This window comes from Clarias gariepinus, chromosome 12 (genome assembly GCF_024256425.1).
Source record: "Clarias gariepinus isolate MV-2021 ecotype Netherlands chromosome 12, CGAR_prim_01v2, whole genome shotgun sequence".
Classification (NCBI taxonomy): Eukaryota; Metazoa; Chordata; class Actinopteri; order Siluriformes; family Clariidae; genus Clarias; species Clarias gariepinus.
The window spans coordinates 6070826-6098411 of record NC_071111.1 but is presented as its reverse complement, the minus strand read 5'-3'; the positions used below and the strand labels follow the sequence as shown (position 1 = coordinate 6098411).

Here is a 27586-nt window from a genome sequence, read left to right as displayed (position 1 = left end):
AAACGAGTGAGTGAGTGAGTAAATATACAGTATGTGTGATGTAAAAACTTAAAGTTTTAATATATTAAAGGACTTTAAAAAAAGTTGTCTTGTAAATCCTGTTAAACTAAACAGTGGAGTGGCCAGTTAACCGTAAGGCAGAAAAATCAAACAGCACTGGGACGTTTCATCATTTTATTTGTATTCGGATCATGTAAATACAGACTTTAAACATCATCCATACATCCCATTTTATTTACTTCCCTTGCCACCCCTCCCCAAAAAAAACATCTTGCTTCGTAGCAATTCATTTTTAGAAAAAAAAAAAAAAAAAGCAAATCTCCCCTATGTACACTATCTCCCAAAGATATTACAGCTGCTTTTAAAGATATACACATATTCACATATATTCTTCAAGTGGTAGTGGATTACACTTGCACTGGATTACTTTCTGTACAATCACATGTCTGAAAGAAAAAAAATAACTTCAGTTTCAATAGACACAGTCTGGCTGGGAAGGCAGAAAGAGAGAGAGAGAGAGAGAGAGAGAGAAAGAGAGAGAGAGAGAGAGAGAGAGAGAGAGAGAACCTGTTTTAACATAATGTGATCGTGACAGACTCGCCGAGTTTTCTTTTAAGGACACAGATGTCTGAATTCAAATGAAATGTGATGAGCGAGAACTTGTTCCCTAGAGATGAAGCTCGGCTAGAAAAGCCACATTATGAACAGAGCGTAAAATGTAAAGAGCTTCCTTTTCACAGTATCAATTACATATAACACGGTCAGTTTGCTACACATGAGTGTGTGAGTGTGTGTGGCGCAGTGGTAGCTCAGTGGTTAAGGTAACTACTGATACTGAGGGTCGCAGGTTCAAACCCTTGCCACTGTTGGGCCCTTGAACAAAGCCCTTAACCCACACCTGCTCAGATATCTAATCTGATAAAATGTAAGTCGCTCTCGATAAAATGTCGTAGGCGACCCTGAACAGAATATCCGACATAGAAAGTGAGCGAGTTTGTAACAGGTTCGATAAAGCTGATATTCCTTTCTGTGTATGTGTGCGTGTACGAGAAACAGAGAGAGAAAGATAAGCTTTAGAATTAAAAACTGAGCTCGCTAAAAAGCCCTATTCGGACAGGATCAGTTTACTCCAGTGGGATTTAATGGAATAGTTTACATATGAGGAAAATGCTAACATTGATCGACTTGATGCAATTAAGCTCCTCCGAGTTTATACAGTCAAAGTAAAATCACTTTTTTGTTTTTATTTATTTTACTCAATCAGCTTCATGAAAAAATAAACTATTACAAATAAATACTATATATTTAATTATGAGAAAAGGTACTGCAGTCCTTTTAAAGGAGAAACAGTAGAGGCGGTGCAGTGGCTGAGCTGCATTATTATAAGATTTAGCGCACGCCACACTTTCACCATTTAGCCCCCGCCCCCTATTTTTTATGAGCTTCACCTTTTAAAAATATTTGTGGGTGTGGTTAAATGTAAACGAGGATGTGATTGGGAGTTTATCACCATATATGTGTATGTGTGCTCGAAAATTAGTGTTAGCAAAACATTTGTAAAAAATTTATGGCTTTTTAGTCTGGCTTGTTCGATGAAAATGTACAACATGCGCACGTGCAAACACACACACACACACACACACACACACACAGAGAGCTTATACATACTTTCTTAACTGGAAGTCTGTTAAAAGTACATGTAGTAACAATAAAAAAGAATAAAGGTGATCTTTCACTCTGATTAATGCATGATGAGTATTACAGTACCTGCAGCAGGTATAAAGCCTCATCTTAGATTAACATGTAGGAATAATACCACGAGGAAATGGGAATACATTACGGAAGCGATGCTGTTAGAAGCTCACTTGTTCATTTTTAAGAGAGTGAATGAAATGAAAACCATTTATTTATTGACGTGGAGATGAGATGTGGAGAATAATAATCAATCAAAAGTGTAAAAGAAAATGAATCCTGCTTACATAATACAGTGGCACCTCGGCATACGTACGTCCCCACCTCACGAATTTTCATCTTAAGAACCAAAATTGTGCAAGGAAAAATGCACTTTCGGAACACGAAGCATTTTCGGCATACGAGTGAATAAATCGAGCCGAACGCGTCTATGTCCCACCCGCGGTCACACCCCTGGAGGTCAGACTTTTGAGACCTCGAAAATTTTCTGGCTCTCAGCTAATGCACAGGCCAAATTCTCCTGGAGGAATTGAATTCTAACCGGCCCCAGGCAGAAGATTTAGTGAAGACATATTGTAGCATCATGGTTCCCAGGAACGTTAGCAGTGTTAGCACTTTCAGTTGGTTTTTAAAGCAGCCGCAGCCAAGAAGAATCATAAATTAAGGTTAGGTGAGGTTTAATGTCAATTTTTGTCTTTAATTTGACTACATTTACATGTCTTTTTTTAAACGTTTTGATTGTTTTTATATGCATAAAAATAAGATTTTAGTGTTGGAAATTGCTAAAAATAAATAAATAAATAAATAAAAAAAAAATTGGGTGGCTGGAACAAATTTTCTGCATTTACATTATTTTAAAAGAACTCGCCTCCGAGAACAAATTAAATGCATATGCCAAGGTACCACTGTATAGCTGTCCTCTTAAAAAATGGGCAACTTTCTTTTTTTTTTTATCCTGTCCGAATAGGGCTTGAAGGGTAAATATCAGAAATAAACATCTGAATAAAATAAAAGAAAAAAACTCCCAATTCATACAAGTGCAAGTCTGGTCTTGTAGATCCAAGTCAAAACCCTGGGTTAATACAACGAACGATGAGCAATTGAGAAATGAAAGCTTGATTAGCATCATGGTGTGTCCATCAGAAAGTCCTGATTTAAGGCATGACGGCCACTCAGCTACACTCAACATCCTCAACAATCCTCTTCTTATTTATTAGATATATAAAAGAACCTCAGCACTTCGGTGTAGGGCAACAGCTACAGGCTCTCCATCTCTTTGCTAAGCACCTTTTGGACCAGATACGGGACTAGACGCAGCGAAGCGGCTCACAGTGACAGGAAAAAGAAAATAATAATAATAATAATAATAATAATAATAAAGCAAGCATGAGCTTAACTTGAGGTTCCGTTTGGTTCCTCAATCACAGATGTTAAAGCAGCTATAAGACTCTCAGCCCTTAATCTGAAAGCTCTATACTAGCAGATGAAACTCAGCAGTAAACTTATCTTCACAGTAAACAAACAGGAATGCCAAACAAACCAAGAAGTCTGGGACATAGAATATATACATATATATATACCTCATATACATACATGATATATATATAAGGTATATACAGTATATATATATATATAGCCTCACACATTCAGTACTGAAGATGGAGGCCTTGATTATGTGTGTGTTTTTTCTTTTTTCTTTTTTTCTTGGTCCTAATCCGCTAAACCCAGGTCCACCAGGTCGTGAGGAACATCTACATCCCGAGCTCTATCACCCTCAACCCATGAGCACGTACGTCACTTCGACATGGCTCTTGACAGAAACGGAAAACGAAGTGCTGAACAGAGAGAGAGAGATGATGTTTTGTTTTTTCTTCTAGCGTTCCAATCGAATAAATGCAGCATTTAACCCACAGACCCAAAAGCTCTGCTGGTGCTGCCCACGTCCACCAGGGGGAGCACAATCCACCCGGAGCGAGGCACTATTCCGGAAGGTTCAGAGCAGTGACCTCGGGTTTCATCTTGTAGTACTGGCTGAAGCGGAGAATCGCATATCTGTGGGTGGAGAAGGGAAAAAATATATATATTATACATGAATGATAAAGACGGATATCACTGCAAACGTGACTGTCTTGGCTGGGGGCGGACGAGCTGATTGTCGAGGTGTGTAAATTTACCCCAAAAAGTCGAAGTCGATGGTGGAGTACTGCGCCTGGATCAACGCCCACAGTCCCCAGAAGAAATGAGATGCCTAGAGCGCGAGAGACAAAACGGATAGAGAAGACATGGATACATTATTACTATCATTATTATTATTATTATTATTATTATTATCTAGACTAGAACTAGAATCAAACAAACAGGTTAAAAAAAATTATGATAAATAAATAAATGAATAAATGAAATGAAACACATCAAATGTATGGAGTTGGAATCGTCCTCCTGAACCATTTTTATCTATTCATTAGAAATAACCACCAGGGGAGGAAACAATCATTACATCATTATATACATAACAGGACGCGAATGTGGGCCCCTTTTGTGATGTCAGATATCTTCTGATCACACCGTTTATAAAGACTTTATAAGACTTTAATTACATAATGGACTAACTGGAGGACTCAAACCTACGCCTCTGGTACCAGTAAGCGCTAAGCGCCTTTGTTCCTCGTAAAAATAAATGTAATGGACGTGTTTACAGAGAACAATCGGAGCTTCATTTCCTGTGAGCGATGACATTTTAAAAATCCCATATGCCAGTTCTGTTTGATTTGGCTCGCTGACACGGACATTAGAGGAGAACAAAAAGCACCTCGCGATAAGACAGAATTTGTGTTATTTATCAGGTGCGCGATAAATCAGTGGCTCAAGGCCCTGGGCCAGCGTTCACCACGGCCAGCTCTAATCTGACCTGTGTGTGTGTGTGTGTGTGTGTGTGTGTGTGAGATTGTTTACTCTGACGTCTATTTTTCTGTCTCGTTCCAATCACGACACCAGGAAATAAAAGAGAAGACACTGACTACGACAAAACAGCGCAGGATGTTCAGCCATTTTTATTCTCCTCTTATTTATTTAGCAGTTGTTTTTTTAAAAAAAAAACGTCAAACTGAAGACTTTGCCACAATTGGATGTTAGTAGTTTTTTTTTATTTTATTTGTTTTGATTCTCTGCCGTTTCGAAAGAGGAAGTTTTGTGCACCACAATCTGGACTAAAACTTAATTTCCTTATTTTTTTATAGGGGAAAAAATGGGATTAAAAACAGTAGAGAGCAAAAAAGCCTGAACGTAAACAAGCAAGATAAAAAAAATGGTGGGATTTGAACCTGGGACCTTCTGGATCTTAGTTCAAAGCCTTGAACATCTTAAGACTTTAATATTGAGTTCAAAAACATTCCACATTAAAAGTAACAGGATAATATTGCTTTGCTACTTTTCAGAAAAAAATAATGAAATAAAAAAGCAGCCTGCCAGGTTTCACATGCCTAAAAGAAGCAGGTGCGACAGTCGAAGTCCGCAGAAGAACTGTGTGTGGTTCTGCAGGAGACTCAGTAAAACTGAGCAGCACAAATTCGACCTGAGACTGAAGCGTCCTCTCGAAGCGTCGTCACGCCAAACACTAATATCGTTTCATTAAATAGTGTTTACCGAGCTTTAACGTTTTTTTTTTTTTTTTTTGAAGGCATCCTTGAGCTATCGCCTGTATTTGCATGTGCTTGAAACTTCTGTGCAGCACTGTATACACACACACACACACACACACACACACACACTTGTGGTTTTAAGTTTCCCAGCTGCAAGCTTTAGGGATCAGGTTCACTATCCAAGCGGCAGGACGATCCCTACACTCGTACGTCCACGCTCACTCTTTGTGTTACGACATCGAAGCCTGTAACTGGTGGATGGTGTAAATGCCAGTGTTGACTTTATAACCAGTTGGACAGAATGATGTCAAAGTTCTCAGGGATAATAATCGTCCTCTCATAACAAACACCTAGTCAAGGTTTATAAAAATGATAATGATCGCTTATTGAAAAAAACAATCAGTAAAACAAAGGGAGACCATAGCGGTGTTAAAGACACGCTCAGTGAGTTTCAATTTAAGTGATTTGAAAAACAAACTGTAGTGCAGCATGATTGACAGGTGAGTCCTGATCGTTTGTTCACGAGAAACACAAGGGCAAAAAAAAAAGGTGTGGATGTTTGATTTATGTTGAAATGAAAGGAGTTTCTTGGTGAGTGTATTTGTTCATTTGTATTTGTTCATTTGATACTGTAGACCAGTCTGATCCATCGTCAGACAGTATGAACACTAATTCCATTACAATACTAAATCACACCTGATCTCAAACAGCAAGTTATTCTTCTCATGACTATTTTTCTTTCCACTTATTTTGAAGACTTCGACCAAATCTACATTCATGCTAGCAAGCGCCAATGTGACAGGCATGACACGTCTATAACGCTTTAATTTTCTCAATTCTACACTGCTCTAGTATGTAGTATGTAGTTCACACACACACATCTTTGGGTTGTGGGGGCCTAATCTCAGGAGACTTAGGGCACATCCTGGACAGGATGCCAATCCATCACACTCTACAGACAATTTGGGAACGCCAATCTGCAAGTCTTTGGACGGTGGGAGAAAACTGGAGAACCTGGAAGAAGAATCTCACCAAGCACGGGGAGAACATGCGGGAATCGAACCCAGACCCTGGAGGTGCAAGGCGACAGTGCTAACCACTAAGCCGTCTTCACATAAACGCAAAATAATAAAATGTCTAAATCCTGTGATACACGACCTCTTGTTAAAGTTCGCGAAGAAAACTAAAGCTTGGAAAGAAGCGGTCCAGATAAGCAAAAATGGCGTTTATAAGTAGTGTAGACCACTGTTTAGTATGGCTACTACAAGTGTGGAAAAAAGGGACAAACTACAAGCAGCTTTGTTCATCACTTGTTAACATGGAGTTAGTAACATTGTTGGCTAAAAGGCAATTATTTTAACCAGCATAATTAACATTTGAAATTAACATTTTCTCCGTCCGAGTGAAGACACTCGATACTCACCAGGGCGAAGCGGTTCACCTGGACGTACAGGACCTCCACCTCGGCCTCAGAGACCTCAGAGCCCTGATCCTTATACTCCTTATAAGCCTCCAGGTACGCTCGCAGCCACTGCAGCTGGAGGCTGCGCTCAGGATACAGACTGTAGTCCACCTCGTTCAGACCTGTCAATCACAACCAGGCCACGACCACAAAGATCAACGTTAGACACCAAGAGGGTCTAGCTCGAAGCTGTGGGAAATGTGCCTGATGTCATCGCCGCTACAGGTTTCTACTGGGGTGTAATGGGGTTTAGTCATCTCTCACCGATTCTAGACGCGTTCAGGTTTTCTAAATCAATTTTAGGAATAATGATATTGGAATATTTAAAAGATTTCTTAGCTTAAATTAGGGGGTGGTTTCTTTACAGGCTTCTCGATAATTCAACATAAGAAAAAAAACACAGACCAGAATTATAAAATTTACTATCATATTACGATAATTAGTAAATGTGAAGGTCATTTATTTGTTTATTCATGCTTAAACAATTTAAAAATCTAGTGTGAATTTGTAATTTAAAATAAAAAATTACAAAGAAAATTGTTATAATAATATGAGTTAATAATAATAATAATAATAATAATAATAACTCTACATTATTGTTTTAGCAATTTAATAGTTAGATGTAAAAGCTAAAATCATGAAAAATCTTGAGGAAAAATTGAGATTAAATATTTTTTGGCAAATTAATCAGTTTATTTACTATTATTTTATAATATATTATAGCAAATAATCATGCAAATAGAAATTTTGTGTAAATCTAAATTCTTCCTTATTTGTTATAATTTATTATAATTCTTTCTTATTCAAAAGAAAATAACATTTTTATAAAGCAAACTAAACAATTTCTACTTTCAACATAAACCAAAATCTAATTAATAAACACAGACGACTACAGTAACTAGACATCCTAACTATAAAATACTAATTTTACTCAATAATAATTTTATTGACAAAATTCCTAATACTTTCATGTGAAGTAGTGGATGGATTTGTTCCAGTTGATGACGCCTTATGATGTTTCGTTACCTGCGAACTCGTTGAAGTGGTTCCCAATGTCATAGGCTTGGTAATTGTACCCAGCGTATTCGTAGTCAATAAATTTGACATGTTCTGAGGAGGGCAAACAAAGGGAGGTTTGTTTAGAAGAGAACACAGATATGTCGCATCCAAACCCTTCCTAATCCTGGAACATTACAAAACTACACACAAACCAAAATCAACACTGTTATATCTGAGCTCTAACGTGACTGTGGCAGCTCGGAGTCGGAGTCAGGCCTCGTGTTGAGAAAGGACAAAAGAGTCGGCACGCAAAACAACACCAAAAACAAAGAAAAGACGGTTACATGTTAGCGGCGCACTCAGGCGGAAGAGCATCAAGCACAAACAGGAGCAAACACACACTTATAAAGCATGCTTCGTTTGATAGGAGTGTGTGAGGGGGTTAATGAGAAACGAGAACGACGTGTGCAGGGGAAGTGAGGAAGCTGCTTTCGCCTTGATTTCTGTTGAAAGCGCGTTTTATTTATATCATTTTTTTTTTTTTCAGTTCAAAGCCATGAAGCTTTTTTTATTACAGAAACTCAAGATAAACAGGGGTGGAGAAAAAAAAACACAGGACAACTGTACTTAAGTTTAGAAATCTTAATTAAGAAGTAGAAGTGCAGAAAATTAAAAATGCACCTGACCTATTTTTAATAATAATAATAATAATAATAATAATAATAATAAAACAATTTCATAAACACAGTTCTGGTTGTGCGCAATAAAGCTTCCTGTGGGTGTAAAAAAAATAAAAATAATAATATATATATACTCATACAATATTTTTTTCTTTAAAACTACCATTTTGTCTTTTACCTACGACAATTTAAAATTCATCTACTCTACTGAATTGTTATAATAAAAGGAGAATGAGAAATAAAAAATATTTTTGTGTTTGTAAACATTTTCAGTTCCAAATCCAATTCCAATCTTTTCTCCAGTTCCAGGATCAATTAAATCTTATTTTACAGCCTTTTTTTTTTAATTTTTTTGATATAGTACACATATTGATTTTGACTATCAGATCAGTGCCATGTCTGGTAATAAAAAAATGTAAAAAAGTAAAAAAAGGATGCTTTTTTTTCCTTTTTGGAGATTGAATTAAGGAACGCTGCACTCCCTGCACGCTGAACTCGGAAAAACATAGCAGAGCTTCCGAGCCGGGAACGTGTTCAGGCCATGTCCAAACAACATCAATTATCAATATCAATTTCTGGATTTTACATCAGATTCAGCCTTTCGAAGTTTAGAAGTTTAAACAGAATAACACTGATTTGATTTTCCGTTGTGACCAAGTATATTTTCATGAAGACATTGTTTGAGAGAACAATCAGCGGAACGCTTTTAGATCCAAAGCCATGCCAGATGGACTTGGAGTTCTGAGTACAGTGGATTGCAGCGTAGGAGTGCGAATGGCGCACAATTCAATCCTCAACCTACGCTAACAAAGTACAGCTACTGGAGTAAATCCTCCACCCCGATTTGGAAAGGTGTTAGACAATTTGTAAGCGATAGAAAAAAAAAGTCTTTAAGAGTATTACAGAATTATTATTATTTTATCAGAATGAAAAGAACGAGATTTTTAAGAGAGGGGAAAAATGTGAAAGGTAAAGGATAGCATCGCCCTCTAGTGGTTTGGGAAAGCAACTATCAGGCGAGGGAAGACATTTCAGAACACTGAGCCTGAGTCCTCCTCCATTACAGCACTAGAGTTTTTTTTTTTTTGCTAGTGTGGGTGTATGTATATGTATGTGTGTGTGTGTGTGTGTGTGTGTGTGTGTTCAAACAATCTAAACAACACCTTGCTTTCCTAAACTGTGTCTGTTTTTTTTTTTGTTTTTTTGTTTAAAAAAAAAAACAAGGTTCTGATTTGAGAGTAGACAGAAGTGTTGGTCTACAAAAAGAGACACGTGAGGTGGTTACCGGGCCCGTTGGCATCCTAGCCGGACACACAGAACAGCTCCAGCCAGTGGCTATAGGCCTGTGTAGCAGATGAAGAGATTTGGGGCAAACTCACATCTGTCACAGAACACACACAGCTTCACTGCAGAGCGGCCTCTGCGTCCCTCCCCCTTCCTTCCTCCTTTTCTTTAAAAAAAGATTCACTGAGAAAAACTTCCCTTTAGCCCCGCCCACCCGCCCGCGGCGCCGAGAGCACGGATCAGACACACCGGCTCGCTAAACGTCTGCGCGGCGTCCCCGCGAAAGCTCCGGCTTTGGTACAACTGACCCACAGAATGATGTTAAATTACTATTAAACACTACAGCATATAAGGTGAAGGACTGGGAGGAGTCTGTGTAAAGGTTAAACTGGAAACAGACATCAGCAATCAGCTTTTACAGTCTTAGCCCCGCCCCCTTTTTCTCTCTGTGTGTTTATCTTTAGCTAAAGGAAGTGGCCTTTGCAGTCAGCGTCTTCCTTTTTGTTCAAAACATGCACAAAAAAAATGATGTTGCAGCTGTTCACGTGTGAAGGACGTGCCAGCCGTCACGCCGCGTCACGCCGCACTGCTCGCTCGCGGGTTATTCATAAGGAACATAAAAAAGCATTCACAACATCACACAACAGGGGAGTTAAATTCCCAACATCATTCCCACAAGCATATACTGTATTGCTGCTATAATCACACAGTATGTAGAAAAACAAAAAACTTTAAAAACTGAACATAAAGCTTCCTTGGATTTCTAGTCTTTACAGTGAGCCGGGACAAGGAAGGCCGTTCAGAGGGTTTTTTTTTTTTTCTTTTATGCTTTAGCTTTTTTTTCTGTTGTTAAGTGCAGAAAAGTGTAAAAACCAGGCCTACCTCAGGCAGGACAGTGTGTTGTGGGGAAGCCAGTGGGTTTATTAGTGAAATCAGGGTGAGGTAAAGGTGCTCACCTCCTGCCTGTTGGTAGATGATGTTCTTACACAGCAGGTCGTTGTGACAGAGAACGACGGGCGAGTCCAGGGTGGAGAGGCTCTGCTGGAGCCACAGCATCTCCTCTCTCAAACATGCCAAACTGGGCACCTGGCTGCTCAGCCTACACACACACACACACACACACACACACAAAGTCAACAGTGACTCAAGCATGACATGCTTCCAACATCCAATTAATTTTACTTCATTTAAGAGTTATTGAAGGTCTGACTTGGGGGCGGAGCGATAGCACGAGAATATCACATCATTCCTACAAAAAGCAGGATCGTACAAACACTGCCAGGATTGTATTTTGTTTTTAAAGATTAAAAATGTATTTGATGATGATGAAGTTTAAAACTTAGATCAAACCCACACCTTGCTTTAAAAAAAAATATTTTGAAGCGGAAGCGTGATTGTTTTTTGCTGCTGTGGAAACTAAAATCTATAACTTTTAAAATAAAATTTTTTTTTTTTTAATGATTCATTTTTAAAATGCACTTTAAAAGTTTAAAGCACGACTTTTACACAAAGCCCCAGACACTGCATATATAATAAATAGAAAATATAAAACATCTAAAAAAAAATCCAAATCTAATCCTAGTGTTTTTCATTTGATAAAATCTTTGCACATACAAATAAGCCTTAAAATCTCACAATACTGTGTTGAAAGATAAATTTTAAACATGCATTTGATGATACTTCTATTTCATCATCACAAAAAAATACATCCAACAACAAATCTGCAAGAATTTCAACAAATCTGAAATTTTGATAAAACCTATTAAACCAAAAAAATGTAAGCAAAAGCAAGATTATTTTTTCTGCTATGGAAACTAAAATTTGTAACTTTTAAAATCCTTTAAAATCCTAAAAATCCTTTTAAATCCTTTCAAAATAATTTCTTTTTAAAATGCAAAACCCACTGACACTGCATATATAGAAAAATTATATCATTAAGTGTATATAAATATACAATACACATGTTTTTTTTTTCAATATCAATACGTCAACAACAAAAAAAGTCCAAATCTGAAGCCAATCTTTTCCACTGATGTGACCTAAGCAGATCTACGAGGTATCAGATCAGAACATTGAAGCAGTGTATTTTGACATGATGTGTGAGGATATCTCTGTGTGATGGTCATATCTCGCCCAGGCCCAGGTCTGATCTAAATCTGCTTAGACTGACTTCGATTTGTTTCAGCGATATGAATCTGTCGTGAGGATTGAACAGACGTGTCACGTGTAGATTTGGTTACACAGATGCAGAACAGGCCTCCTGGAGTTTGCATAAATGTGACTCAGAAGAGCGTGAGGTGTTTAAAAGGGTTCGAATACCTTAAAAGGTTTTAAAACGAACAGGGTTCTTCGTTGGTTATCTCTCTCTCCATCTCTCTCACGCTCTCTCTCGCTCATAACGAAAGAAAGCCGGTCTTATTTAAGACTTCGCTCATCATTTTGTAGAATTGTTCAGAACCTAAGATCATGTGAAATGTAATCTGGACTAAAAAGGGCAAGTTTGTACAAAAACAGAGACGTCTAACGACAGATTTTATATATGTACATAATAACTTCCTCTTTTGATTTTTTTTATTAATTAAAATTGTGCAACCTTTGAATTTTACACATACAGTATATAAATAATTCATTAATCTAATTATAACAGTTTATAAATATAGAGTATAAAGCTAGCATTTAAAAAAAAAAATTGTGAGCATAAAAATATAATCCTGCATATATGAGACAAGTTTTAAAATTTGAGTAATTTTCCATACAGAAACAATTATGTATTAAAACATAAAGTAATAAGTAAACCTTAAACGTAAATAACATGAAATAATGCACTTTAGTCTCTCAGATGTTCCAAAACAACAAATGTAAAAAAAAAAGAAAGAAAGAACAATAAATTGATTACTAATAAATGAAAAAAATATAAATGCTGGTAATTTGTTGTGGTATGAGAGAAATAAAACATTTGGGGACGCGGATATTTGGTTTTATTTGTTTTACTGTCAAATATCTAAGTACGCTTGTTAGGAATTAGCATGCTTAGCTTGCTAGTTTGCTAAATATGACTAATATATTGTGCTTCAACGGACATACAAATATATTTAGTACAGTAAAATCTAGCTAGCTAGCTAATGTTCTTACAGGATAGTTGCCTATAATGCACGTTTACCTAGCTTACTCTAGCTCATGTAAAACTCAACATGTATTATTTTTTGGTCATAGAAACAGCTGAAAACAACCATAAAAACACGTGATCATGTGTATCTGGGCTATTTCTTTGCATAAGTGACTCATTTTGTTTCTGTTATGTTTGTATAGTTGGATAAGAATTAATCAAATTAATCATATCGCCTAGGTTGTGCTGAAATAAATTTTAATTGTGTCACTCAGTACTGTACAATCCTCTGCCATATATATGCTTATTTAAAAAAAAAAAAAAAAAAACATTTTTTAATGGCTAAAATGCCAATTAAAAAGCTTTAAGGGCTACGTTTTATGGAATCTTTATAATCATAGTTCAATTAAAAGTGACCGAGAAGTGCACCTGCAGTACATTTGGATATATATGTATTTTTTCATACAAGTAATAAACCACTTCATCAGCATCCAGTCATGGTCTGATACAGTTTTGCATACAAGTGAAGCCCTCATTCAAATGAAACCCAGGCTGGCCCGATACGATTACAGTCACGTCACATTTGCTTAGACAGATCCAGAACTCCAGCGCCGTGCCGTTTGCATGAACTGGTGCAAGTGTATCATGTGAGCTCTGATGTATTCCGCTGTTAGCGCTCCAGACTCTCACTTAATCATTCTGTGTGTTCAAAGGGTGAATATTTCATACCTTCTGAGAAAGTGTAATGTAAGAGAAAGCCAGAGGCAGTGTTTAGAAAATAATTAAACCATTAACATTTCTTAGGGTTAAGCAGTGTCAGTGCATCATTTTAACTTGAAAAACTTAATAACTGAAAATAAATTTTAAAGTTTTTGCTAAACCAGAAATGTTTTAAAATTATGACTATTGTATAAAAAAAAATTTATAAAAAAAAAAAAAAAAACTCATAACATAAGTCTGTAGCTCACGTGTACACGGCGGATTCACGTGCCAAACAGATGTTGTTTTTACTGTGATGGAAAAAGCAACTGAGATTTTTTATTCTTCTGTGATGCATGTAACTCAGAGTAGATTATTCCGATTATACAATGTGCGCTGTTATATAAAAAACAACAATGAACAACAACAAAAGCTACAATCTTCTTGTTTAGGCCACGCCCACTTCAGATTCAACTACAGCTACAGACAGTGGCATTGTCTTATATGCGTAATATCCACCATGTCCTGACGTCCTGTAGCAGTCACACACGTGATCTATGATCTAATAAACTCATAAGGACTCGGTTGTTTTGAAACAATCTGAAACAAACTCACAACTGTTCGCGCTTGAGGGTAAAAACAAGGTCAAAAATCTTCGAGCTCTTAGAAGCTGTGCTAAAGTCATAAGACATGACTTAGAAAATACAATACTTACATAATTTAATTACTTCAAGATATAAACAGATGCTGATGACAACAAATAAGTGATTCATTTTCACCAGGGAAAAAACAACAACAACAACAAATTCAAATGGTTCTAATGACTTTGTGTTTCCTATTTTATAACGTGAATGTAGAGTAAAATCTAAAAATCTGAAATCTAAAAACTAAACGTAAATCTTCCAGTACTTTTCCTCTTTCCTTTGGTCGTACCATTAATGCCTGAAGGATCACTCATACACCTCTATAGTTTTATTCTCCAGGTACGAAGATACAAATTTTTATACCAGTGTAAAATACTGAGTAAACATCGTTATTTGACATGCCTGAGTATATCCCCAACCGCAGGGACCAAACCCGGATCCTCAAATCAACCAGGACATGTGAGTGCGATTTATTAACACTTACGTGTGAAGCATCCAATCAAATTGCTGAATGTAAACATGGGGGAGTTTGCTGGTGAGAAGGAATTGGCACGTGACCATATTTGGTTGAACAATGTTTTCTTTAAACAGCAATACATTTTACACTCAGCACGGGCTCTGGACTTTGATTTCATAGTCTTAAATAGACCAAAACTCTGACGCAAACTAAAATGGAGGAGGTCGAGCAAAGCTCTGGGGATAAACTTACTACTGTGTGTTGGTGAGACAGTCGGCCAATCATTACCCATACTGCAGCTTACCCGGATAAATCCGATTTAATCAACCATCAGAACTTATATTATTCTGAGATGACCATTAATTAACCAGTAGCTACCACGTATCAGTTTGTATCGATATTGTTCATTAGCAGGTGTATTTTATTGGAAATGATGCTAGAGTAGTTAAGTGACCTTCACACTGCCAGCCTGAATTGACTCAATTTAAGTGATAAAGATTTTTTCGGGCTGTCTAAACGCACAAATCAGATTTTTCATGATCACGTGTTGTCCTAGAACGAATACATTCCCGCTATGTGATCTCGAGACTTGAAAGAGAAAGGGCAGATTGGTGCAGTTCCTGCAACTTTTTGCCTCTGTGCATGCTCTCTGTCACCACCAGCCAGCTCCAACAGTGTGAGGCTTTCATAGCAGTATGCAAACAGCTAAAATCTGGCTTTCTTCCTTGTTCTGGACCTCAACAAATACAGCCAACTGCTTGCTGTCCTCCAGAGCAAAATCCCAGGCATTGTTTGGAATGAACAAGCGGTCACATGAACCCATGATGTGTTTTTACTCAAATGGTGTGAGCAAAGACACATCATTGTGTGCTTGTTCGCCGTTTCAGAGGACAGACGCGAGTCAGATAAAAGTCCCTTGTAATTATGAATGTGACCCATCATAACATGCAAATCCAATTTGAGAGAAAAAATAAATAAATAATGCAGCCTTAATGCTTAAAATGTAACCCTTACTGAGATCTGACTTTTATTTCTCAATACATTCCCATCCTCAGTTTTTAGTACTAAATGTCTTATCGAATGTAAACAGTTGTTGAGAAATATACAGTATAACCACCTAAAGAAATGATCCAGCAATAGACATGTCAAAAAAGGGATCAGACCAGATGCAGTGAACAATGTCAGATTGATCCCTGTAGATTTGGTGTTTATCATGAGCGTGTGAGTCATTCTAGGGTGTAACATGTAGCTGTCTAGAATTAATGATTACCAGTTAAACTGGAGTCTCTTACTAATTTACAGTTTTCTGCACAGAAACGTTGAACACAAACCTCACGAAATGATAACAGATGCGGTGCAGGCTGAGAGGCAAATCACAGATTTATATAAAAAAACTTAGCTTAATAAAAACAAGCAAATATCTAACAGTTATCAGGGTTTAATACTGTTATAAAGAGTCTTCTGTATGGAGATGTTTAGTTAACATTTGTGGAAGGAGTCTCCAGTGTCAGATGTAAAGCATTTTTAAACTTTGGAAGGAGGATGGAGGAAGTATTTCTCTGCCTTATTATCTTTATGATAAAGTCCTGTTCATATCTGATATAACAAATATATATATTTTTTGAAATAACTTGTTTCTAGACATTCAACAGCAATGAATATAACTATAAATGAACAAAAAATTACATCAATAAAAACTGATACTCATTTGTTGCTGCTGTAAGGAATAAAGTACAGGAAGTCTGCTAAACCTCCCCGTCTTTGATTATGCCACAGTAACAGACAGTCCATACATACACAGACAGCTCCCTTAGGTTCGTAACGTGGCTTAAAGACTCACCTCTGGTTCTTTTCTGGGTTCTCGAAGCGGGTGGGGACGAGGGAGAAGTACTTGCCCATCTTGAGCCAGAGATCAGAGCGAGGAACCCAACCGTTGTGTGCGTGGATGGCGTGGTACTTCGCCAACTGTCTGGCAATGAGCCTAAAATATAAATATAAAACACCTCAAAGTTAATCGTCTAATCTGCCAGGATTAATCTAAAAGGATTGGTATTTATAGCTGAATGAATGAATGAATGAATATTTGGCTAATAGAAACACATACAGGAATCTAGCCAACTAGGTAATAAGCTAGCCTGACGGGAATTCTGAGATTCGGATTTCATAACACGTTTTTAGTAGTAAATGTTTTTCAATCATCACTGCCAACCTGACGGGATTTCTAACAAGTTTATAGTAATATAAAATAAGATTGTGATACAATGGAACTTCAGGCATACAGCAAAATTCCCTCCCTTATAAAATTTTCATCTTAAGAATCGAAATTGTGCATGAAATTTGCCTTTAAACGAATGAACCGAACCGAACCGAACGACGGCTAAGGTGCACGAATGTTTAAAACTTGTTTGCGTCAGTTTAAAGACAAGCTAATGAGCTTCCAATTACTGTAAATCCCACTCAAACAAAGTTGCTGCCACAGCTAGTTTATAATATTTCTAATAATAATCCTAGCTAACAAGCTACAAAACATCTAGAATAAGTCGCTTTCATTCACAGAATGCTAACATAATTCGCTAGCTAGCAGGAGCTAACCTGACGAGATTTCTGAGTTTATATTATATACATATACTGTATATTAATATATAATAATATTGTAATACAATGGAACTTCAGGCATACAATGAAATTACCTTTAATTCAATTAAATTACAATCAAACAAAGTAAAGTTAGCTAGTTTATAAAATTTCTAGTTACAATTTTAGCCAACAAGCTATATAACATCTAGGATAAATCGCTTTCATTCACAGAATGTTGTAATATTTCCTAGCTAACGTAATTAGCTAGCTAACAGGAGCTAACATGACAGGATTTATAAGCACATATAAACTTTACGGCTAGGCTAATGGCTTTATGGCCAGTGCTCTGATCAATTAATGGTACAGCTTTAGAAACTAACTTAATATTAACTATATTAAGTTATTTAATATAACCATGTGACTATATTAACTATATTAAGCTAGTTAATATATAACCACGTGAATTTTGTGTTAAGTGTTTATTTAAGTAATTTTTTTTCTCACTGTACTCTTCTTTTTTCTTTTCTTCTTTTTTCTTCTGTACTTTCACTTTTCTCTATTGTCACCCATGTTTTTTTTATTCTTTAATATTTTTCTTTTTGCATTTACCTGGAGTATAAACAGATTTATTTCTTTAAAATAATTCTTTATGATCATCCAGACAGAAAGGCTTGCTAATATTTACTTTTCAGCTAGCAAACACGAACAATGCACAGATCCTTTCTCACGTTATACAAGCAATTATAACCTCCTATATCTACTCTGTACATACTGTACCCTAAAAAAAAAAAAATTCCACAGGCAATTTTGTTTTTCCAAACGGTTCAATCTGATTGGCCGTGCTAATAGAAGTGTGCATACACCCTCAGAGTCATGTTTCTTACATGTCTGTACTACTTTAGTGACGTGAATGTATAGCTAACTTGTGCAAGGTTTTTAAGTTATGAATAGACACGAGATGGAATGATGCCACAGACGCCTCTGCCAAGGCATGCAGCATTTCCTCACGTGTATAAGGCCCGGGGAGGGGAGTCTAGCAAATGAATCATGTTACAAGGAAGGCCATGGCTTTAGCACAGACAGGAAATGAGCATGAAGCACATGCCTGGCAAAAAAACTAACGTGAGTAGCAAACATGCAAAACTGTAGAACTGGATCTACAGTGCCAGTTTTACCTGAAAATGGCAGGGTTGCGGATGTACTCAGGCTCCAAGGCCACACCCTCCAGGAACTCATAGCACAGGCCGTTGTTAAAGGTGCAGTAGAGACGCGGGGCGCACCGGTGCGCCTGCAGCACTCGGAAGCTCTTCACCTCATTGTCTCGGTCTACGAACAGCTCCGTTTTGTTGCCGTAGATACGCACCAGCACCACGTCCTGCAGGGACCTACCCACGTAGCAGCCAATCAGCTTGTTGGTGATGCCATCGGTGAAAGTCTAGTAAAAACAGAGAGATGAATGAGGTGATGACTCATGTGACACTAAGGCTGACATTCTTTTTTTTCTTGTTTGTTTGGATATTCTCTAGATAAATCACTCTTCATTATCCTTGAAGTGTTTCGACATGCACATGTAAGAGAAATGACAATACGGTAATCTTACAAATAGATGAACCTGCCAAAAAGGTATTACTAAATAATACAAACACTTAAAAAACCAGGATGAATCCGCCTGTTGTACAGAGTGATGTAATGATATAATGTAGAAACTGTTATAAAATGAGTCAGAATACTCTTTTCTATAATTTTAGTAAATAAAAAGAAATCTTTTCAAAAGTTAGAAACTATGACTGATAAACCAGTATATTAATAGTTTTTTTTTTTTCCTGGAACATTTTTAGCAAACATTTTGTATCATAGAATGTGAATAACCTAATTATTTTCATTTTAAATAAAATAATCATCCCGAACAACTTGTCTGTTGTTTTCATGCGACATTAGTGAGTGATTTTTCTCCAACATCAGCTTTAAAGCTAAATACAGGCTACATCGTCATAATTACTGCACATGAAATAAACTATTGTTTTATATGCTGCTTTAAACATAATTATTCTTAAGATTTTTTTTTATCCACTCAGTCAAGAGGTGAGCGTGATGAAAACCTCTCACAATACGCACAAGTTCGAATCAAGAGAGCCAAGTGAGCTAAAACCGAGCGCCTTAAGTGTCTTTGACATTGTTCTGGACCAGCGTTAATCTGTTAATCTGTTGACTAAATGCTAACTAATTTTGATAATTATGAATTGATGGAGTGGAAATTACATTTTGGTTCCTTATCTTTGTGTTTTTGACAGACTTGTTTTGCAAAGATGATTAAACTGAGCAAAACAAGCACAAGGATCTTGACAATCTTATCTTCTCGTGCACGCTAACTTCAAAGGCAGAGCATTGTGCAACCTTACAGTGTTTGAGTTTAGCAACATTGCTAACTCATTCAGAGTTGTTTTGAATTTAAATATTAAATGCTTTTTGTGTAGCGGACGTTTTGTCAGGTGTAGATAACTCGAGCCAGTTAGAACTAGCATCCCTAACGACTCATAGGCTAGCGCTAGGACTAGCATGACTAGCACATTTTCATTTGGCAAACAATTTGCCATTTTGTTTTTGGAAACTTTTAGACAGGAATAAACTAATTTTAATTTTTTTAACTGTTGTGCCGGAACCAAACTTATCCTAGTCGGGTCCCGGAGAATTTAATCACAATATGATCGATATAATTTCCTTCCAACCACTCATCCATTTACTTCCATTATCGTGCTGATACTGAACATTTTATTACTATTTCCATGGTACCCGTGTAGAACCCGTCTTCTCTCCAGTTTCTAAGTTATTGGTGTCGTAAAAAACCGAGCTGAAATAAAACCGGGCTCCACGGTGCTTCTTTGATTTCTAACTGCTCTTATATAGATGCCGCACATGCCTGCTGTTTCTGTGGTGAGAGAGTGAGACAGGGCTGCACACACTTCCCTCGCATGAAACAACATGCAAGGAACTTTTTTTTCCCCCTTTCTTCCTTCTAAAATTAAAGTAGCACCATTTTAGTATTGAAGTGTTTCAAAAGCAGTCCAATGGAGATGAAGAGATATACTGTATACCGTATATAATACAGTCATGCAATCTGGTGCTTTATTCGAAAAAAAAAAAACACTTGTATTTATTTGTATATTATCTGAATAGAAAGGGAATAGATTTTTCTCTCAGACTAACAAAAAATAATTTCCATCAATTTTCTTCTTTCATTTAGGCACAAAAGAGAGAGCGGTCAGATATATCAATCAAGATTATCATGAACATTAACAAGAACATGTGAAGCTGTGTTGCATTACTGCGTTTTTATTTTCAGTCCAACCAGCCTGGTCAGGGTCACCGCTGATACTAGATTAGAAAACACAACTGGTTACAATTTATATGAAGACGTCTGGTTACTTTATGCTTAATTATAAATGCATAGTTATAACTTTTTTAACTACTACGCGTTACAGCTTTTATACCAACGCTTTAGCAGTGTTTGTAACACATTATGCAGCAATTAGTTCCGACCAAGCAATCTAATTGGACCATATTGATTCCACCAGTGATGATAATAGATGGTAACACCATTGGGACATTTAACTACAGTACATCTATCACTCGGTGTCGCAGGTGTCTAAGAATCCTTAATCTGTTGGTGTGTTAAGCTGTTGGTTGCAGCATGGCTGAAAGGAAGTGAAGTCGCAACTGCTCTCATCAGGGGACACTACCTTGTGTGTGTGACAAGGGATTGTACACCCTATATAGCACACTAGCTTTACATTTAACACTATTCAGGACAGAACCCCAAAAAGTTAACGTAGCTGATATTGTAAAGCGGAATAAGAAGAAATATACGGAGAAACTTTACAACAAGACTTACAGGACTGTCCACACGACTGCAAGACCAAACAGAAGATAGAAATGTAAGGATTTGTCTAAACTGCAATAAATTGTATAGCAACATTGCATAGTCCCTGCTGGTTTCACTTTTTTACGTGATTCTGCACAAGGGACTAAAACATGAGTCCAACGTAGAAGTACCAAAGCGTGCAGTTCCACGAATGACCACTATTAAGCCATTAAATCATGCACAACTGGGGACATGGTTGATTTGAGTAACAGCTGCATTGTACTGTAGGTGTCAAACTGCTAGCTGCCTGCTATGTATCACTTTGGCTAACCAGCTAATTGGGATTGTTGGATTTTAACTTAGTGCAACAAATGTGGGAGTTAACATAGGACGATCAATGCAAAGTAACGTTAGCATATAAATGAACGTTAGCTGGCTTAGCATTTTAGATATGCTAGCGCTCACCTAGCAAGCTTGCAGTAACCGAGATAAGTAGGCGTATTCCAACAAGACTCCTGGGGGATTAACCCGGGAGTCAGCTCCTGCCAAGATGGTCTCCGAGTGTTCGTCCCGGCCTTTTTATACCATCTGTAATTCTGCACTGCAACTTTCAGTCTCACTACAGCACTTCTTCTTTTCTCTTTTTAGCATCTCATTAAGCAAAAGAACCAAATACATACACATTCTTCAACCCTAACCCATATCCGTCACTGTAAGGTCTGTTTTTTCTTCTTCTTGTTAATCTGTAACGATGAAAGTCTTTAGCCTTCAGCTATATTTGAACGCGTTCCAGGAAGTGAAGTGTTGAAGGTTAAAAGAAGAAACATAACGTACTATTATATTGTTAAATTTTAAATTGTCAGTGCTTAGAGATGTTTTGGCGTCTGGTAGGAACTGAGCTGTGGCTTCACAACACTAAAACCAAGCCGACTGACACATTTCTGTGTGTGTGAATTGTTACTTTTACAAAAATTTTGCCTTATTGACACAAAAAAAACCACAAGGTCACTAAGCACTCATGTGTAGCAAGTGTTTCTGTACAGCAGGACTGCCATTAGGAAAGGGAAACGTGGTGGGTAATAACCTTTTCACATTACCCGTTGTGTTGCTCCACCCGCGCTGCTCCTTAAATCATGTCATTAACTACAAAAGAGGTGCTTAGTGTTAATCGCAGAGTCATACAATATATAAACCCTGATTGTCTAAAGTTTAGCGGATCTAGAAAATCCCTTCAACTTATTGTCTGTCCTATCAGGAGATTCAGCGCAGGCAACATGGAATGGCAGGAATTTTATTTTTCTGCGAGGGTTCGGCATGTGCTGACCGAGCACCCTGTTTTGATTCATTTCATCGGCGAAGAAAAAAAAAATAAATGAAGCGTGCGCTACGCCCCCTGCACACATTGGACACACGAGCATGTCATGTCCCCGCCTCCTAAACTTCCACAAGGGAACAGGACGTTGCCTGGGATTTGGGAACAAAACACAGTTTTATGCTGATGAGAAGCAGCTCAGTCACTTGATTAACCGGTCTCTCTTTATTCATGTGATTTTCTACACTGGTCCCTATAGTCACATACACGAGGCGGGTCCATGAACATGCATCCTCTCCCAGTCCAGCTGCGTAGCTCATTCGTTACACCCGAGTATGAAAAACGAGTTGGTACAGTAGGAAACTCAAACCTGCTGGTATGGAGCGCGGCTGAAGACCCGGAGTGTCCGGTCTCCATAGCGCTTAACAAGTCAGCACAATAAAACCAGCAGAAACCTGAGCTGTAAAAAGCAGACCTGAACACCATGAGCTGAACTCGAGCGACTGCTTCAAGTTTCTGCGTCTGTTCAGAATCTCTCGTCCCGACCCTGTTTTGTCTTCCAAATGAAAGGGAAATGAGCAGGGTCACACACAGTCACGTGAAAATCATTTTCATTTTTCATTTAACTCAGTCCGCTCGTATCACGAACAAATAAATCGTCTATCATCAAGATATCGTTTACATCATGTACCAAATAAGCGTGGACGATTTATGAGGCTCGGGTTGCACCAGGGTTGTCAAAGCACTAGCTGCTGAAAACGTGTAATAGAGCACCAGCTCGTCACCACATGAACCAGCGACAACAGGAAAAAAACGAGAAGTAACTTTTAGGCTGTTTCTGAGAGACATTCCCCCAAACAGCAGACTTAAAAAAAATAACCTTTTACAAGTTTGTAACAGGTTTCAACATGAACATTTAAATCCGTACCCTTATTCTGAGTGCTAATTCGGCATTCAAGTCAAAGCGGGACTTTTTATTGTGCAGAATATAGATGCTAATCCCCTGCTACATAAACGGACTTATACCACCAGGCACTTGTGCATCACTTCTGAAGCACTGGCCTCCCAGGAACTCCTTTAATGGTCCAAACATGGGGAAATGTTAAACTTGAAGCGAGTTCCTGGAATCCAGAAAGATCCGTCTCCCACAAGATGGCGTCAAGTTCTCCGTCGACACACTCCGCTGCAGTGGGCTCCGAGCCACCTCGGCCTGTAACGTCTTTCACAGACATAAGCGTTCTCTAAAAAGGTTGTGTGATTACTCTCTGAAGTGTTTTAATGCTTTTATATCGCAGCAATTTGCAATCACACACATGCATGTTTTCTACTTATCTTAAATTCCACTAAGCAGTTTTCGCTTATGTTATAGCGGCTATGTCATAGCTGCTCCTTGCAGCTTGTCACGTTACCGTGACAAGACGCGTTAACTCTTCTGTCCTTAAGATGTCAAGAAACTTACAGCTTTACCTCTGACTGTTTCAAAGCGCTGACACTATAGCCTCCTTCCATCGCTGTTAACAAAAAGACTTTTTTCTTACAGAACATTTCTTAATGTATGACTCCCTGTGATTGAGCTGTTAATTATTAACAAAAAAAAAAAGTGTGATTTGCAGCTACCCTACTGTTAGCGTGAATGTCACTCTGTCTGTTCGAGTGTTTAATAAACATTCAGCGTGTTGCATCTTGCTATACGACAGAGATACAGTAACGCCAGCACATGACGGCTTGGCGACCACGCTCTGCCCGGGTCTCTCATGTCCTGTAAAGTGAACACAATCCCTTAGGTAACGCAACTTCCCCGGGTGGAAAAGGTTTTGCTGCTACCTGCAACACAATCCTTCGTTATCCGAAGTAGTGTTTCGAAGCAGCTTCATACGACACGTTTCTTCTGTCTGCCACACCCATGCACTCGAAGCACAGTTTAACAGGCACGACTCCACACACATCTCCTCTTCCCAGGAGTCCACAAAGCGACGTGGCTGAAACAGGATGAGACACGATTCAAATTTGTAAACTGTAAATAAAACACACAGCCTGTTTGTCCCATTGGGGGATCAGTTCGATTCTGTGATTTTGGTCCAATCTTTCACATTGGAAGTGTCTAAGTTCAGTATTCTCACTGCCGAAGCAGCTCCAAAAGCCGAATGTCAGTTTAATGTGTGAAGGGAAACTCAGAAAGCTCTTTATTAATGCTAAATAATAAATATTTAAATGTGGATGCCTTCAAAAAGTGGAGCTTGTTTTTACTGATCTTTTAACATGTTAAGTCTGTTTAGTGCTCGGGATCAGAACTTACTTGTAATAAGTATTTCAGGTATTACAGTATGTACACGTGGGTGGAAAGTTAGTGTTCTGGATATGAAGACTCTTCAAAGGTCTTGTTATGGCAAAAATTCTAACTACACGGGAAATGTTTGAAATTATCTGTAACAATTATGAGGAAGTCTTTCGGCTCTGCGTGACTACATTTCATATCGCAGACCGGAGGGCAGATTTGCTCAACTCGTCTTGCAGGTAAAACCAAAGACAGATCATTGATTTGCGTTGTCCTCAACGTCCACGTCCAATCATGGGTCACCGCCATTCTCTATGTTTTTTTTTACAAGAATTAATGCTGCATAATCAACTGCATGTTTGCAGTTTATTACAGGTAATATACACATAGGCATGAACCTATGCAGTGTTTGTCAATGCTTATTTTTTAACACTTTTTTATGTGATAAATAAATACATTTAAACAACAACTGTTTAGATCGCAAACGCGATACAAGTCAAAATAATCGCAATGTGACTTTTTGATCGACGACCAATCACAGATCACCATTATTCACAAAAAACAATCACTGTTTATAACTGCTCTCTGTTCTCACAGACCATTATTATTGAGGAATTTCACAAAATAGTTAAAGATTATTGGATTTGTCTTATATCATTATACACTGAAAAATTATTATTCTCTCTCCCAACAAAATATTGACCCCTGCAAAGTGTTTCCTTAAAACTAAACTGTGGATGTGTAAATACATTACTAGCGTTAGTACGTGTCATTGACGTATAAAGAGTTAGCAGAAATAGTCAAAAAGCTAAAGGTTAAAAACATTTTGCTGATCTTTAATGTAATCAGTGATATGATTATTATTTCAGGTTGAAGCCCACGTACATGTCTGTCTGTCTCTCTGTACAGCAGAACTCTCTGTCCAACTTATTAATACAAAGAATAATGTAAGGTTAAGTATCTTACGCCTTGTTTACACTAAGTTGTACTACTTTCCTGGTAAAACATTACACTCCCTGGATCCTAAATTAAAACAGATTCTTTAATCCGACACATAACTGTTCATAACATTGCTTTTACTTAACATTTAGATTTCACTTATGGTGCAGGTTAAACATCAGGCAGAGATCTAAGTATTGCAAAAGTTTCATAAAATTCTGTCCAGAATTCATTTTTTATAACTTTATTTCTACTTTAGACAAATACCAAAGTGCTGGCAAAGTTTCATTAAATTCAGTCCAGCCAGTTTTGCATGATGCTGTGACAAAATTTGCCTGGACAGACATACAGACAGACAGATTTTTTTCTGAGACTGGTTTCAGGTCCTCCAGTGTATAAATATATAAATATATCATTGAAAGTACGAGGTCTAACCCAGTGTACAGACAAAACCCTTTTTTTATTTATAGTGCCAGTGCGGGCGGTGTTAATCTGAGTGTTGCTCCAGCAAATGAAAAATTTTTTTAAAAAAAGCTGACGACCTGAATGTGCTGAATGACCAGCTTATCACATCTATGGTGTTTTTCCTTTCCTGATATTCCAGGATTTAGGGTGTGAGGGTGGTTCTGGCAGCACAGGAATCATTTTCAAACATGATCAAAGACACTGAAAAAAATCTAAATCTTGTTTTATTCGCACGTTAATGTAAGTGTAGGACAGATATTTACTGGTATTTATTCACTGGACAGACCAGAGAGACTTGAGCTGAGCTGTGGATTCCACACATCTCACTCTGTGGTCCAGCAGTAACGGTTTTTTGGTTCTGGAAGCTTCTGAGCAGGAGCAGTTGAGAGACCTTACTGCTGAGCGCGCGCTGTGGTTTAGAGCTGCAGACGACGCAAACTTTCGGTTCATTTCACGGCTGAACGACGAGAATTGTGTATGCACGCGCATTTAAACATGATGTACAGCCCACATCCCAAAACATACCGAGAGAAACAACGTGAAACAAACAAGTAACTGTTGCCGCCGTGTTTTAAGTTCTGATCGGGTTTGTATTGAATTGTTTCTTTTTTCTTTTTGTGTGTGTGTGTGGCGGAAGTCGGAGGCAGCGGTAGAGGTTTATCACGCCGTCCAGGAAGTCCCCCGCATCTAAACTTCAACTCAACCTGATCAGCCCCATCATCTAAACATCTTCACTTTAAACCCTACTTGTAACCGACAGAGATTTGCTCATTGTAAAGTGGAGAAATGGCCTGAAAAACAGAAGTCGCACATCTGGGAATTTATTCTAATCATTTACCAAACTCTGGCGCTCCCCCCTTTCCAACACACACACACACACACACACACCCCTTCAAACACTATCACACCACCTCGGTGGGAGTGCTCCAAGACTAAACAGATCCAGACGACACACACAGAATACAGAACCCAGGTCGCGCGCAGTGACGCAGTTGCGCGTGGAGAAGTGCGCGTGAAGAAGTGCGCGCAGGAGCAACAGAGCTCTTCACCTATCTGTTTCTTTACCCGCGTTTTTTATAGCGCGTTATATACACGTGATCTAACGTGTGCACACGGTGTTACCTTCATTTGGACCTCGGTCGGTTTCCAGTGAGGTCTGAGCGCCCGGATGAGCCGCAGCGCGCCCGGTCTGTAGTCGTGCTCGTCCACGGTCACGTCCAGCTTGGGCACGACAGGAGCGCCGTCGGGGACGTGGATGTAGTTCGCCATGGGGTTTAGAAATGAGAACGGGGCAAAGAAAACACCTTAAAAACACAACTGCAGAATGCGTAAGGTCGGCAAGCGCTGCTGGAGCAGTAGATGTGTGTATGTGTGTGTCTAGGAGTGTGTGTTGTGCTGTGCGTCGCCCCCGGGAGCAGAATTTAAAGCGGCTTAGTGTAATGTACTAAAAGCCTGCCTACGCCTTCTCCTCCTCTCCTCTGCTCGTCTCCTCTATTCT

General features: G+C 38.2%; 1 protein-coding gene across 1 annotated transcript; it reads right to left on the bottom strand.

The window, feature by feature from the left end:
* Nucleotides 1–160: 160 nt before the first annotated feature.
* Nucleotides 161–27586, bottom strand: etnk1 (ethanolamine kinase 1). The gene is made up of 8 exons (XM_053508370.1): nucleotides 27211–27586; nucleotides 18414–18673; nucleotides 16502–16642; nucleotides 10712–10854; nucleotides 7819–7902; nucleotides 6754–6914; nucleotides 3867–3940; nucleotides 161–3744 (listed from the first exon to the last, which is right to left on the bottom strand). Exons 1-8 carry the CDS (start codon nucleotides 27355–27357, stop codon nucleotides 3672–3674), a joined length of 1083 nt encoding a protein of 360 aa, XP_053364345.1. The 5' UTR covers nucleotides 27358–27586; the 3' UTR covers nucleotides 161–3671.

Bases quoted from the DNA above. Each gene is read 5' to 3' on its own strand.
- etnk1 (XM_053508370.1), bottom strand. From the start codon at position 27,357: ATGGCGAACTACATCCACGTCCCCGACGGCGCTCCTGTCGTGCCCAAG. The intron at 7,903-10,711 runs GTGAGCACCTTT...TGCCCTCCTCAG, and splicing joins CATCTACCAACAGGCAGGAG to AACATGTCAAATTTATTGAC. The intron at 3,745-3,866 runs GTAAATTTACAC...CTCCACCCACAG, and splicing joins ATCGACTTCGACTTTTTGGG to ATATGCGATTCTCCGCTTCA.